The sequence below is a fragment of the Bos javanicus genome, chromosome 1 (genome assembly GCF_032452875.1).
Source record: "Bos javanicus breed banteng chromosome 1, ARS-OSU_banteng_1.0, whole genome shotgun sequence".
Lineage (NCBI taxonomy): Eukaryota > Metazoa > Chordata > Mammalia > Artiodactyla > Bovidae > Bos > Bos javanicus.
The window spans coordinates 42,783,706-42,799,724 of record NC_083868.1 but is presented as its reverse complement, the minus strand read 5'-3'; the positions used below and the strand labels follow the sequence as shown (position 1 = coordinate 42,799,724).

At 37.1% G+C, this 16,019-nt stretch overlaps 1 protein-coding gene and 1 pseudogene across 1 annotated transcript; both read right to left on the bottom strand.

Moving 5' to 3' along the window:
- Positions 1 to 2,465: 2,465 nt before the first annotated feature.
- LOC133247576 (olfactory receptor 5H2-like) lies at positions 2,466 to 7,492 on the bottom strand (annotated as a pseudogene).
- Positions 7,493 to 11,475: 3,983 nt separating this feature from the next.
- LOC133254253 (olfactory receptor 5H8-like) lies at positions 11,476 to 12,424 on the bottom strand. Its single transcript, XM_061428465.1, has one exon. The coding sequence runs from the start codon at positions 12,403 to 12,405 to the stop codon at positions 11,476 to 11,478; it is 930 nt and encodes a 309-aa protein (XP_061284449.1). The 5' UTR covers positions 12,406 to 12,424.
- Positions 12,425 to 16,019: the final 3,595 nt, after the last annotated feature.

The following is a 16,019-nucleotide window of genomic DNA, read 5'->3' as shown; positions in this document are numbered from 1 at the left end:
ACCAAAAGCAATAGCATTTGAAACAGACATTCTCCTGACAAAACCCATTAATCTATGTTTCCACAAGCCCTCCAGGTGATTATGAGGCCACTATAGTTTGAGAGCCACTATATTAGAGAGAAACAACAACAAAAAAAGTCTGGTGTTCATACTTACCTAATGTATACTAATAAAATTCTGTCCTAAGTAGTTCACAACTCAGAATGAAAAATACTATCCTAGATTTGATGGTGTTTGTTTTTACCTAATGTTTGTGTTCATTCTTTGAACATGGTTGTAGGATAATGTTGTCAGCAACTTGTCAGCAGCACAAGGTATTATAAAATGATGAGAAAAACATTTTTATCCTTATGTATAAAGAAAGAGGAACTATAAATTCTTTTAAATCTCCAGGTTTAGAAAATATGTATACCTTGATAATAAATAGTATTTCTATTATGTTATCAGTGTTTATTAAGGTGGTTTCATTCCAATATCAGAAGTGTTCCAGAGAGTGAATTAACTGAACAAAATTGTGATATTATATTTTTGTATAAAGACCATTAAGTAATGTACATACATCATAGTTTCTTTTTAAATAAATCTGCAAAATGTCTTCTAAAATGTGGGCTTTGTAGTGTGTTTTTTTTTTTACATCTTTCCCAAATGCAGCTGAAATGGCATATATAATATACAAAAATGAAAAAAAAAATCTGTAACCCAAGTGCAAGTAGGAGAACATCAATGAAGAAGGTATTTGAGTGAATTTTTAAAAAGCATTAAGTTGGATTTTCTGAAGACATATCAAAGCAACAGAATCTCTAGTTTAGACATGTTTGAGAGAAGGTTAGACAGGAAGCCTGAGTTTCTGACAGACCCCCCCATTGCCTACTTCATACCCACCAAGCTTAAGAAGGACAACACAGGTAATACACGTGCTGGTAGACTCATACTTTGATGTCAACCTTTTCATTCAAACAAAAGGCCGACTAGGAAAACAAGCCTTTATCATTTCAAAGAAATACGTATCAGTTGCTTGTATTGGCAACATAGCCTTTTAGTCATAACAGTGTATGAACAAACAAATATTTAGACAACTCACAGGAAAAATCAAAACAATGGGAATGTTATGAAGCAACAAAAATTGGCCAAAGAGGGATATATGCAATAGCATAGATTGTCTAAGGAGAAATAGTAAAAGTTCCTGGACTGTGAATCATTTACTTTCTCTCTGGGGCTTGGGAATATCCTTCAGGATACAAAAGAGAGCAGAAGATTTGTTCTAATCTTGTGACCTGTACTATATAAATATGTAATAGTGATATATTCTATAAATATTTATAGTTTGTATCTTTAATCCAAACATCTAATTAACATTCTTCTCCTGATATATCCCATGAGCTAATCTTTATGATAAAAAGAACATGATTAATTCACTTTAGGTGTATGATCCTTGAGATTGTCTTGAAAAAACCTAGGAAGGTGATCTGGCACTTAGTAGCTATCCCAAGCCCAGTAATCTCCCTGGACTCATCACTTGAAAACAAGATTATTTCAAATGACAGACAGATGTGAGTAGTTTTAGGGTGAGGAACTCACTCTAAATATATGTAGAACAGTGAGGAGATTGGAAGGTCAGGAATGAATCTGGACATGAATCACTTCTTTTTCATACAGTCTAGAAAACGACAAAAGCTACCATAACATTTAAAAAGTGTGGGGGCACAAAACGTTCAAACTCTTGCTCATTTCCATGTCTTTTCCCAGCTAGTCACTGAACACTCTGATATCCTATCATCTTAATGTTATTTGAACTTTGGCAATATGCAATTGAAGACTCTTGCTTTCATCAACACAATCCTGTAAACTTAACATTTTTTTTTTTCTTTCTATCAGTTTCATTATTTTTAAAGTGTTGGATGGTCCAAACCATTACCTTCCTATTCTGCTGGTTCTCTTTTCCTTCCTATTCCCATCTCAGTTAAATCTGCATCTCATCTCTTAGCTTTCTGAATTAGTGACATGGCAACATGACAAGTAAGTACTCTCTTACTCTCTCAGGATTGGCCTCTGTTCACTCAAACACAATCCTGTCTCCATTGTAGAGTTAAGTATACTATGAGTCTCCAGATTGCACAGCTCTACTACTAGCAAATGCATCATATTCATATTTTTTCAGAGTGATTACAGTATTGTAGTGCTTAATGCATTTATGAAGCCATATTGAGAACATATGTATAAAATATTTTAATGTTTTCTTTAATTATTCTAATATGACATGAATACTTGATTAAATACTATTCTGTGTTTTCTAAAATTTTAATGGCATATGCACATATTTACTAGCACTCCTACCTTAAGTCATTAAAACTCTAGGGTGATTATAAGTGCAAAGAACTTTGAACATTAACTGTCATATAGCACCATCTAACCTGTATTATTATATGACTTGTGTTAGTAAAGGAGGACTGATACTAGTATGAATTCTAAGCATTTCTCTGTACTATTTTTGCCAGTGAGTCTACAACTCTCTTATTTCTTAGGCTGTATATAACTGGATTTAACAAAGGGATTATGCCAATGTAAAACAGAGTCCATCATATCCTCATCATCTGCTTGTGCAGATCCAGGGTGCATATACATGAGGAGAAAAGCCCCATAGTATAAACAGACAGATATCAGATGGGCTGCCAAATGGAGAAGGCCCTCCTTATGCATTGTAGAGACTTCTTTTTCAAAATTCTAAAGAGAACAAGTGTAAAAGAGGCAAGAACAATGAGAATAGTGAATACCTGTATAAACCCAGAGAAAATAAATATCAACAGATATTTAATGGAAGGACCAGTGCAGGAAATCTTAAACAATAGTATAATATCACAGTAAAATTGATGTACTATGATGGAATTGCAGAAAGTTCGTTAGGAGGGGCAGCCGTGAGGAGATACCCCTCGTCCAAGGTAAGGAGCAGCAGCTGCACTTTGCTGGAGCAGCCATGAAGAGATACCCCACGTCCAAGGTAAGAGAAACCCAAGTAAGATGGTAGGTGTTGCCAGAGGGCATCAGAGGGCAGACACACTGAAACCATAATCACAGAAAACTAGTCAATCTGATCACACGGACAGAAGCCTTGTCTAACTCAATGAAACTAAGCCATACCGTATGGGGCCACCTAAGACGGGTGGGTCATGTTGGAGAAGTCTGACAGAATGTGGTCCACTGGAGAAGGAAATGGCAAACCACTTCAGTATTCTTGCCTTGAGAACCCCACGAACAGTATGAAAAGGCAAAATGATAGGATACTGAAAGAGGAACTTCCCAGGTCGGTAGGTGCCCAATATGCTACTGGAAATCAGTGGAGAAGTAACTCCAGAAAGAATGAAGGGATGGAGCCAAAGCAAAAACAACACCCTGTTGGGGATGGGACTGGTGATAGAAGCAAGGTCTGATGCTGTAAACAGCAATATTGCATAGAAACTTGGAATGCTAGGTCCATGAATTAAGGCAAACTGGAAGTGGTCAAACAGGAGATGGCAAGAGTGAACATCAACATTCTAGGAATCAGCGAACTAAAATGGACTGGAATAGATGAATTTAACTCAGATGACCATTATATCCACTACTGTGGGCAGGAATCCCTTAGAAGAAATAGAGTAGCCATCATGGTCAACAAAAGAGTCCAAAATTCAGTACTTGGATGCAATCTCAAAAATGACAGAATGATCTCTGTTCGTTTCCAAGGCAAACCATTTAATATCACAGTAATCTAAGTCTATGCCCCAACCAGTAATGCTGAAGAAGCTGAAGTTGAACGGTTCTATGAAGACCTACAAGACCTTTTAGAATTAATACCCAAAAAAGATGTCCTTTTCATTATAGGAAACTGGAATGCAACAGTAGGAAGTCAAGAAACTTCCTATTGTTCCTGGGGTAACAGTCAAATTTGGCCTTGGAATACCGAATAAAGCAGAGCAAAGGCTAATAGAGTTTTGCCAAGAGAACACACTGGTCATAGCAAACACCCTCTTCCAACAACAGAAGGGAAGACTCTACAGATGGACGTCACTAGATGGTCAACACCGAAATCAGATTGATTACATTCTTTGCAGCCAAAGATGGAGAAGCTCTATAAAGTCAGCAAAAACAAGACCGGGATCTGACTGTGGCTCAGATCATGAACACCTTATTGTCAAATTCAGACTTATATTGAAGAAAGTGGGGAAAACCACTAGACCATTCAGGTATGACCTAAATCAAATCCCTTATGACTATACAGTGGAAGTGAGCAATAAATTTAAGGGACTAGATCTGATAGACAGAGTGCCTGATTATGGACGGAGGTTCTTGACATTGTACAGGACAGGGATCAAGACCATCCCATGGGAAAGAAATGCAAAAAAGCAAAATGGCTGTCTGAGGAGGCCTTACAAATAGCTGTGAAAAGAAGAGAAGCAAAAGGCAAAGGAGAAAAGGAAAGATATAAGAATCTTAATGCAGAGTTCCAAAGAATAGCAAGGAGAGATAAGAAGGCCTTCCTCAGTGATCAATGCAAAGAAATAGAGGAAAACAACAGAATGGGAAAGACTAGAGATCTCTTCAAGAAAATGAGAGATACCAAGGGAACATTTCATGCAAAGATGGGCTTGATAAAGGACAGAAGTGGTATGGACTTAACAGAAGCAGAAGATAATAAGAAGAGGTGGCAAGAATACACAGAAGAACTGTACAAAAAAGATCTTCATGACCAAGATAATCACAATGGTGTGATCACTCACCTAGAGCCAGACACCCTGGAATGTGAAGTCAAGCGGGCCTTAGAAAGCATCACTACGAGCAAAGTCAGTGGAGGTGACAGAATTCCAATTGAGCTATTTCAAATCCTGAAAGATGATGCTATGAAAGTGCTGCACTTAATATGCCAGCAAATTTAGAAAACTCATCAGTGGCCACAGAACTGGAAAAGGTCAGTTTTCATTCCAATCCCAAAGAAAGGCAATGCCAAAAAATGCTCAAACTACCACACAAGTGCACTCATCTCACACTCTAGTAAAGTAATGCTCAAAATTCTCCAAGCCAGGCTTCAGCAATACGTGAACTGTGAACTTGCATATGTTCAAGCTGGTTTTAAAAAAGACAGAGGAACCAGAGATCAAATTGCCAACATCCGCTGGATCATTGAAAAAGCAAGAGAGTTCCAGAAAAAACATCTATTTCCGCTTTATTGACTATGCCAAAGCCTTTGACTGTGTGGATGACAATAAACTGTGGAAAATTCTGAAACAGATGGGAATACCAGACCACCTGACCTGCCTCTTGAGAAACCTATATGCAGGTCAGGAAGCAACAGTTAGAACTGGACATGGAACAACAGACTAGGAAAAGGAGTACGTCGAGGCTGTCTACTGTCACCCTGCTTATTTTACTTATATGCAGAGTACATCATGAGAAACACTGGGCTGGAAGAAGCACAAGCTGGAATCAAGATTGCTGGGAGAAATATCAGTAACCTCAGATATGCAGATGACACCACCCTTATGGCAGAAAGTGAAGAGGAACTAAAAAGCCTCTTGATGAGAGTGAAAGAGGAGAGTGAAAAAGTTGGCTTTAAAGCTCAACATTCAAAAAACTAAGATCATGGCATCTAGTCCCATCACTCCATGGGGAATAGATGCGGAAACAGTGGAAACAGTGTCAGACTTTATTTTTGGGGGCTCCAAAAATCACTGAAGATGGTGACTGCAGCCATGAAATTAAAAGATGCTTACTCCTTGGAAGGAAAGTTATGACCAACCTGATAGCATGTTGAAAAGCAGAGACATTACTTTGCCAACAAAGGTCAGTCTAGTCAAGGCTATGGTTTTTCCAGTGGTCATGTATGGATGTGAGAGTTGGACTGTGAAGAAAGCTGAGCACCAAAGAATTGATGCTTTTGAACTGTGGTGCTGGAGAGAACTCTTGAGAGTCCCTTGGACTGCATGGAGATCCAACCAGTCCATCTAAAGGAGATCAGTCCTGGGTGTTCATTGGAAGGACTGATGCTAAAGTGAAACTCCAATACTCTGGCCACATCACGTGAAGTGTTGACTCATTGGAAAAGACCCTGATGCTGGGAGGGATTGGGGGAAGGAGGAGAAGGGGACGACAGAGGATGACATGGCTGGATGGCATCACCAACTCGATGGACATGAGTTTTAGTAAACTCCGGGAGTTGGTAATGGACAGGGAAGCCTGGCATGCTCCAGTTCATGGGATTGAAAGAGTTGGACATGACTGAGCCACTGAACTGAACTGAATTTGAATTTAAAAAGCATTATGAATTACAGAATGGAAAAGGCCACCTAAAAATGCCAAAACAAACAGCCAGATGCATAGCCTACTGGTCATGATCATTGGATAAATTAATGGGTTGCAAATAGCCATTTAGTGATCATATGCCATTGTTGCCAGCAGAAAATGTTCTGTGATTACACTGACTGCAAAGGGAAAAATAACGTATCTTGCTTTCAGTGAGAGAGATCATTTTGTTCTTGGCACGGAAGTTGACCATCATCTTGGGAGTCATTGTGGAGGATATCCAGGCATCCACAAAGGCCAATTTTCCAAGGAATAAGTACGTGGGAATGTGAAGGTGAGGGTCATTGCAGATGAGAGCAATCAGTCCAAGGTTTCCCACAATGGTGATGAGGTATATCACCAAGAACAAGGGGATTTGCCACTGTGGTTGATACTTAAGTCCTGTGAGAACAAGCTCTGTCAGCAATGTTGCTCTTCCATGTCCTCACTGTATATTTTCTGGAATCAATGGGATAAATATTTATTACCATTTAATATGGATCTTTTGGGGGGGAATGGAAATAAATTCTTATTTAAATTCAAAAAATGTGAAGCAATGAACAGATTTAGAAAAATGAAAGACATTCTAAACACGTGTGAAATTTGGGGAAGCAGGGTGGAGTGTGATAGGGAATTGTATATAGGACATGGATATAGGGTCTAGGGAAAAGAAGTTTGAAAGACTTGGATAATGAAATAAATTGAATGGCTTGCAAAGTATCTTGAACATTACTCATCAGCTAGTACGTATACACTGAAAATAAGAGATACAAATGGCACTGTAAGATATTTTTTAAAATTTGTATGAGGTAGTATAGAAAATAATCTACATGGAGTGGAAATTACAGTCAGGAATACTAGTCAGGAAGCTGTTACATTGTCCAGTGGTTTCCAAACCAGATTACACATTAGAATTGGCTAAGGAACTTTTTGCGTAAAATATAGGTTATGAGGTTTAATGTACATATTGATTTAGTGGGTTAATAATAAAGTCTAATAATCCATATTTTTTAATTGTCCCTCAAGTAAGTAAAGCAACTTAAGTTATTAAAACTCTTGGCTTAAAACTCAGGATTCAAAAAACTCAGATCATTGTCCCATCACTTCATGGCAAATAGATGGGGGAAAAAATGGAAACAGTGGCAGATTTTTTTTCTAGGGCTCCATAATCACTGTGAACCATGACTACAGCCACGAAATTTAAAGGCACTTGCTCCTTGGAAGAAAAGTTATGACAAAACTAGACAACATATTAAAAAAGCAGAGTCATCACTTTGCTGACAAAGGTCTGTATAGTCAAAGCTATGGTTTTTCCAGTAGTCATGTAGAAATGTGAGAGTTGGACCATAAAGAAAACTGAGCACTGAAGAATTGATGCTCTCGAGTTGCAGTGCTGGAGAAGATTTTTCAGAGTCCCTTGGACTGCAAGGAGATCAAGCCAGTCAATCCTAAAGGAAATCAAGTCTGAATATTCATTGGCAGGACTGATGCTGAAGCTGAAGCTCCAATACTTTGGCCACCTAATGCAAAGAGCTGACTCATTGGAAAAGACTCTGATGCTGGGAATGATTGAGGACCTGAGGAGAAGGGGACAACAGAGGATGAGATGGTTGGATGGCATCATCAGCTCAATGGACATGAGTTTGAGCAAATGGCAGGAGATAGTAAAGGACAGGGAAACCTGGTGTGCTGCAGTCCATGGAGCTGCAGAGTCAGACATGACTGAACGACTGAACAACAACAATTTTGCACTCCAAGGCCAAACTTGCCTGCTATTCTGGGTATCTCTTGATTCTCTACTTTTGCCTTTCAATCCCGTATGCTGAAAAGGACATCTTTTTTTGCTGTTAGTTCTAGAAAGTCTTGTAGGTATTCAAAGAACCATTTGACTTCAGCTTCTTCAGCACTAGTTGCTGGGACATAGACTTGGATGACTGTGATGTTGAATGCTTTGCCTTGGCAATGAACTGAGATCATCCTGACATTTTTGAGATTTCACCCAAGTTCTGCATTTCATACTCTTTTGTTGACCATGAGAGCTACTCCATTTCTTCTAAGGGATTCTTGCCCACAGTACTAGATATAATGGTCAACTAAATATATATTTTGATTCTGTTATTCTGGAAAACCCTATACTAATATAAAAATGCGCTGTTCCTTTAATGAATTTTTGCTTTATTTTGAAAACTAAAAGGAAATATGATAACAGAAGCCAAGCTGCGTGCAGTAACCATCTCAAACCAAGGAATCTTCTTGTGCTTTGTTACAAGATTCAAAAAGAGTGGTGCACTCTTATTGCATTCTATATATTTGTACTGTGATTTTTTTTTAGTTTCATAAATATTTCACAAACACTTGTTTAGAAATTCATATGTGCAAGCTATTCTGCCATTCACTGCAAAAAATACAGAGTGTTAAGACTTCTAAGTTGCTATCTAAAAGTTTTTAGGCCCCAAATAAGTAATATCCATGCCCAAGGGTGGTCTAAGAAGAGTAAATAAACTAACAGTGTTTCAAATGAGTGGACATTGCCATCCTCTTTAGGGCAATCTGAAAGTGGATCTCATACACTCTAAGGTACAAGACAGACCTTGAAGAAAGACACCATGGAAATTATGAAGGAGCAGTTGGGGGCTGGGGAGGTGGATTCTCTGTGGGGAGACTAGTAAGAGCAAAAGGACATAACTGAGGAGGGAAGTGTATTCAGAGTCTTTCAGTAACTTATTGTTGATATAAAAGAGAGTCCACAGGAGAATTGTGAAGGAAAGGACTTGGAGTTCAACCATAGTATAATTGAAAGGACCTCAGCTTATACCACAGTGAACAAATGCAGGGTAAGGAAGATAGAGATAGAAAGATATATATAGATATAGATAGATATATAGATATATGCATATATAGACATCATATAGTCTGAACATGCACATGTATAAATAAATATATGCTAAAGTATGTATGTTGTGTGTATACATACACACCACACAAAAAACCTGGTAATGGCAATCCATTATAGAGCTTTGAAGAGTAATATGATTTAATCTGACTTCTTTTTACAAAGAAATATCTGGAAGATATGTTTGGAAAATAAGAGAAAATGAGCAGAATAAAGTGGATAAGTAACTGGGATTTTGTAAATCACAGAGGTAGGTGGTTATGAAAGTGAGGGTCACAGTGGTATCAGTAAGAATGTACCTAGGATGAGTGATGGAGGCAGAGAAAGGATGGACCTGAAGGTGAATCACTCATTATTCTTAGAGTATGGAGTGTGATGAAAATGAACATTTAAGGACTTTGGGGCGAAAACATGCAAACTCTTGTTCATTTTCATTTCTTTCTCAGCCACCCCACAGGCATCAAGATATCATATCTTAACATTATTTGAACTTTGATGAGATGCATTTAGATCTCCTCATTGTCCACCACACATCCTGATAATCTGATAATCTTTACATGTTTCTAGTTTCTTACTAGGTTCACTTTTTAAAAATTCAAAGAATATTGATCCATTTTTTTCTATCCTACCCCTTCATTCTTCTTCTATTAGGCAATACAGCATAAATCTTCAATCTAATCTCCTAGCTTTCTTAGTTAATGAAGCTTTTCAAGTTGATCAATAGAATACAGATACAAAAAGGACTGTAGAAGTCATAGACAATGAAAGGAAACATGCCTCTTTGCCTTTTCCTAAGCATCACTCTAAGCTAAGAGCATCTCTTGCAGTGTAGCTCTGTTTTCACTGTCTTACTCCCATGCCATTTTTTTCCTCCTTGTTTTCCTTTTCTTTCTGTGATATGACAGGTGATTACCACAAGAAGTGAAAGTTCAGTTCAGTTCAGTTCAGTCACTCAGTCGTGTCCGACTCCTTGTGACCCCATGAACCACAGCACACCAGGCCTCCCTGTCCATCACCAACTTCCAGACTCCACCCAAACCCATGTCCAGTAGTTGGTGATGCCATCCAACCATCTCGTCCTCTGTCGTCCCCTTCTCCTCCTGCCCCCAATCTTTACCAGCATCAAGGTCTTTCCAATGAGTCAGCTCTTCACATCAGGTGGCCAAAGTATTGGAGTTTCAGCTTCAACATCAGTCCCTCCAATGAACACCCAGGACTGATCTCCTTTAGGATGGACTGGTTGGATCTCCTTGCAGTCCAAGGGACTCTCAAGAGTCTTCTCCAACACCACAGTTCAAAAGCATCAGTTCTTCAGTGCTCAGCTTTCTTTATAGCCCAACTCTCACACCCATACATGACCACTGGAAAAACCATAGCCTTGGCTAGACTGACCTTTGTTGGCAAAGTAATGTCTCTGCTTTTGAATATGCTGTCTAGGTTGGTCATAACTTTTCTTCCAAGGAGTAAGCGTCTTTTCATTTCATGGCTGCAATCACCATCTTCAGTGATTTTGGAGCCCATAAAAATAAAGTCTGACACTGTTTCCACTGTTTCCTCATCTATTTGCCATGAAGTGATGGGCCCGGAGGCCATGATCTTAGTTTTCTGAATGTTGAGCTTTAAACCAACTTTTTCACTCTCCTCTTTCACTCTCATCAAGAAGCTTTTTAGTTCCTCTTCACTTTCTGCCATAAGGGTGGTGTCATCTGCATATCTGAGGTGATTGATATTTCTCCCAGCAATCTTGATTCCAGCTTGTGTTTCCTCCAGTCCAGTGTTTCTTGTGATGAAAGTTACCATAGCCTGAATAAAGTGGAATATGGGACCTTTGATGGCAGACGAAATTCCTGGGATGTGCCTCTGTTCAATCAAATACCAACCTGCCTCCACTGTGGAGTTAAAAGTAATAAGAGTCTCTGTCTCTAGGTCTATGGTTTATAAGTATCAAAGATATCATAAACAATTCCCCTTTAGAGGAACTTTACTATTTTAGTACTTTATGCATTTTTTAGTCATGTTCTAGAACATAAAAGCATATAAAATGATTGTTTGCCTTTGTTTTTTGCTTTGTTTTGGTATTCTATAAACAGTTAATTAAAATTTTTGTAATAAGAAGTAAAAATTATTTAGGGAATTTATTAGGTACTAACATAAGTCCTAAAATTATAGGACATTATAAGTACAAAAAATTTTGACTATTAATCATTACATAGCAAGATCAAAACTATACAATTTACTTAATGCTTTAGTAAAAACAGATATTACTATGAGATCTAAGAATATCTCTTTAACACTTTTGTCAGTGAATCTATGACTTTCTTATTTCTCAGGCTGTAGATAATTGGATTTAAGAAAGGAATTATGACAGTGTAAAATAGAGAGTCTATCATATCTTGATCATCTGCTTGTTCAGATCCAGGGTGCACATACATGAAGAGAAGAGGCCCATAGTATAAAGAGACAGACAGAAGGTGGGCTCCACAGGTGGAGAAGGCCTTCCTTATTCCTTGTATAGACTTCTTTTTTAATATTGTAAAGAGAATAAGTGTATAAGAGATAAGAACAATGACAATGGTAAACACCTGAATTGAACCAGAGAAAACGAATACCATCAGAACATTAATAGAAGGATCAGTACAAGAAATTTTAATCAGTGGCATAATGTCACAATAAAAGTGATGTATTATATTAGAGTTACAAAACGTTACTCTGAATAACAAACCTGTGTGAATTGTGGAATGTATAAGGCCACCTAAAAATGATAAGACTAATAGTTGCATGCATAGTCTATTGGTCATAATCACTGGATAAAGTAATGGTTTGCAAATAGCTACATAGCGATCATATGCCATTGTTGACAGAAGAAAACATTCTGTGGTTACACTGATGACAAAGGAAAAGAATTGTGCCCTGCATTCAGAGAGAGAGGTCATCTTACTCACGCCCAGGAAGTTGACCAGCATTTTGGGGGTCACTGTAGATGATACCCAGGCGTCCACAAATGCTAAACTCCCAAGGAATAAGTACATGGGGATGTGAAGGTGAGGGTCATTGTAGATGAGAGCAATCAGACCAAGGTTCCCCATGATGGTGATGAGATATATCATCAAGAACAGAAGGAACAGGGGGATTTGCCACTCTGGTTGATGTGTGAGACCTGTGAGAATGAACTCTGTCAGCTCTGTTGCATTTTTTGTTTCCATATCCTTGATAGATAGCCTCTGAAACAAGTGCAGTAAATGGAAAAAAAGTTATCAAGAATTTTAAAACCAATATTTGTTGAATGTAATTGAAATAAAACCATATACTATCTAAATGCTTTTTATTAATCTTACTACATCATACATAAAAATTACTTGTATAAATTATGTTAAAACAGTGCAATTACAACATTTAAAAATTTGTACCAAAATGAACAGATTTAGAAGAGAAGAAGACTTTCTGGGCAAAATTAAGGGATACTATAGAATGAGGTCAAGAAATTCTATGTGTAGGACATGGATGCAGCATCTAAGTACAGATGTTAGAAGGACCCAGTTTATAAAATGAATTGAATGCCATATGAATGATCTTGAGCTATATTCTTCAAGAAATAAGCAAGAAATGGAAACATATAAAACAGGAAGTGACAACATCTGTTATTTTTGAAATTAAATATTTGACTGCAGAAAATAGATTGCAGGGAGAGAAACTTGTGTCATAAATACTAATCAGGAAGTTGTGGCTATTGTCCAGTGACTCTCAAACTAGATTACACATCTGAATTGTCTGAGAAAATTTTGTTCAAATTATAGATTCTGAAGTATTACTGTAGACTTGGATCAGTAGATCTTGAATGAAGTCTAATAATATATATTGTATAAATATTCCCCAGGTGATTTAAATGTATGGGAAGTTCTTATTTCATGTGTGATATGACATTAGGAGTGACAAAGAAGACAAAGTGAGAGACCCAAATAGATCAGAATGAAGACTCCTTTGTGTTGCTGAATTCAGGCTTGTGTCCCCGATGTACTGTGAGGTCAAACAAACCAAAATATCTTAGTTTGGAGTAGAGAAAGGTATAATGCAGGGACTAACAAGGAGAATTGGTGGCTTCAGCTCAAAAAATCCTAACTCACAAACAGTTTTCAAAAATTGATGTTGAAAGCTCAGATTAAATGGCCAGTTTTTGCAATGAGCATCCTCTGAATACCCAGGTATATAATTCTACAAATATAATTCTACAAAACCTTAATAAAAATAAAAAACAATGACTTGGGAGTCATAGAAGTGGCTAATATATAGTATGATCTATTCATTGGAAAATGTGTATAAGGTAAAGGGAAATAAAGCATGAAAATAAATTTGAGGAAATTTAAAGAGATTTAAAAGTGGATATATGTGTGTGTGTGTGTGTGTGTGTGTGTGTGTGTGTAGGTATATACATAATTTAAGATACATAGCACCTGATCCTATTTTCTATCTAATAAGTCTAGAAACCAAACTTCTAGAAACGGACTTTTTCCTGAACCTAATGTAAAGGGGCTTGATCTACTGCTAGTAATGCTACTGCACATACACTGAATTTGGAATATATAGAGAGAATGACAAAGACTTGATGTGTGCAGAAGAGAATTTTGGTTGCCAACTCAACCAAGGGAACAGTATCATGTCCTCAGAAAATGAATCCTGTGCCCATCACAATGGCATTTTCAGTGTGATTTGTGGTATTTAAGTTCAGGAACAATGACATCAGGGCTATTCAGCTAGAGCTAGAACATGATTTGGAGTGTTGACTACCCATTTCTCCAGTGGGTTTCTCCAACTTTCCTAGTATTTCTTTGTTGGATTCAGTTTTCATTCAATTAACTGTTTTCCTCTTGGAACCAAGAGTACTAGCTCACCCAAAAAAACAGAAAAGGAAAGACCAGAAAAGGCTACTGAGCAGAGTGATCAGAGAAGAGGGAAGGAGTTGGAAAGCTGAATGTAGGGAACTTAAAGAGAGGAAAATACTTTAAAAGCACAAAGGAAAGTAGAGTGCCCAAAGTGAAGTAACCGCTCTTGTAAGATAAGGAGTGAACAGAGATAACTGAGCGTGGGAATTAAGAGATTCTTAGTGGCTTTAGTGAGAGCAGTTTCCATTTTGTCATAGAACTGAATCAAAGAACACTGGAAAGTGAATGGAAGCCAATGGCACAGCAGTGAGGAGAATGAAACAGAGTATCTGAGATGTGAAGAACAGATGAGATTTTTTTTTTTTCTTGTACAAAAATGTCATGAAATTTTTCAAAAGAGATAGAGGAGGGCATTGAGATGAGAGTGAGTAGAGAAGTAGAATGAGAAGTGTAGGTGCGTGGAAAGAAAACATGAAACAACAAAAAGCAGGAAGAGAGGGAGGAGCATAGATGGATAAGTGTAAAAAGAGAAGGAAATGAGGAGGGAGAGGAAGTATCAGGGAAAGGCTGAAGATTAAATAAGGGGAAAGTCTCAACGGTTTGGGGGTTTATGTTTATATTAACCGTAGTTTTCCTTGAAATTTTTCAACTCTGGGAAACTTTCCTTTTTTTTTTCCTTCAAATATCCAAGTTTTTATTCCTACGGAATTTGTGTATGACAGTGTTTAATTGAAATAAATTGACTTCAGAAATGTATATTGCCTATAAATATACTAACACTGCATCAAACTTCTTTTCATGTTTGAAAGATACTTTACCTTTGCTATTAGAGATTAGAGCTGACTTTCTCTAGAAATCCTTCTGGTTTTCCGTCACAGTATTTGCTTATCCACAGGTTTTATTAGCAGAATAAAATTGAGCCAAAGACTGGAACTGAATAAAGGTCATATAAATAACCAGTGCCAATAACTGCAGCTGTTAACTGTGTATTTATTTGAAATATGCTTTCCTTCCAGTCAGTCCCAAATCAGTAAATAATGAAAAATTCTCAATTCAGTGTATGGGTACTTATGAAGTAATAAAGGTCAAAATGATTGAGGGCCGTTTCCAGCACTTTTGCATATATACGTACACAGATATATTCAATGAAATAATTAAGGAGTGGATGAAAGGATAGAGGGGTTACTATTTAGGTGATATAACTTAAAATTTAACCACCAGTGTAGTTAATTAAATGGAATAAATATTTTGAACACAATTATCAGATTACTTACACAGAAAACATTGTGACCTAAATATTTAAATCAACTTTTAATTTAATGTTCTAGTTTACCAACTCTTATCCTGTGGAGTCTTGTGATTATGCTAAGTAGATAATTAAGTATGATTAAATGGTAAAATGTAGCCTTAGAACTATTCTGCTTATTCATATTTACTCACAGTAATAAACAGATTATTCACTATTTACTTTAAATTTTCAACTGACTGTTCAGGTATCTTGTAAACCAAATCAAAATTATTATAAATTTAAAAGTATTTTAAATTTCTATTTAAAATGAATATTATAAGAGTCATCCTCTCTTACCTATATCTGTTAAGAAATTGTTGAGATTCTTTGAGAGTTTGGCTTTCAGAAGCAAAAAATAATACAAGAGCACCAGAATGACAGTAACGTGACAGTTCTTTCCACAGATTCACTTTGGAGGCTTAATTTTCCAGGCCCAGGAAAATGCTGCTTATATACATTTTAACTATGTGCACTTGCCAGAAGAGGAAGGAATAATAAAATAAAATTCCCCTGATAACACCATTGATTCCCTTAATGACTACCTAATATGATGTTAAAGTGTTGCACTCAGTATGTCAGCAAATTTGGAAAACTCAGTAATAACGAGAGTCCATTAAAAATCCTTGAGGAGTTATATGATTTAATCTCAGTT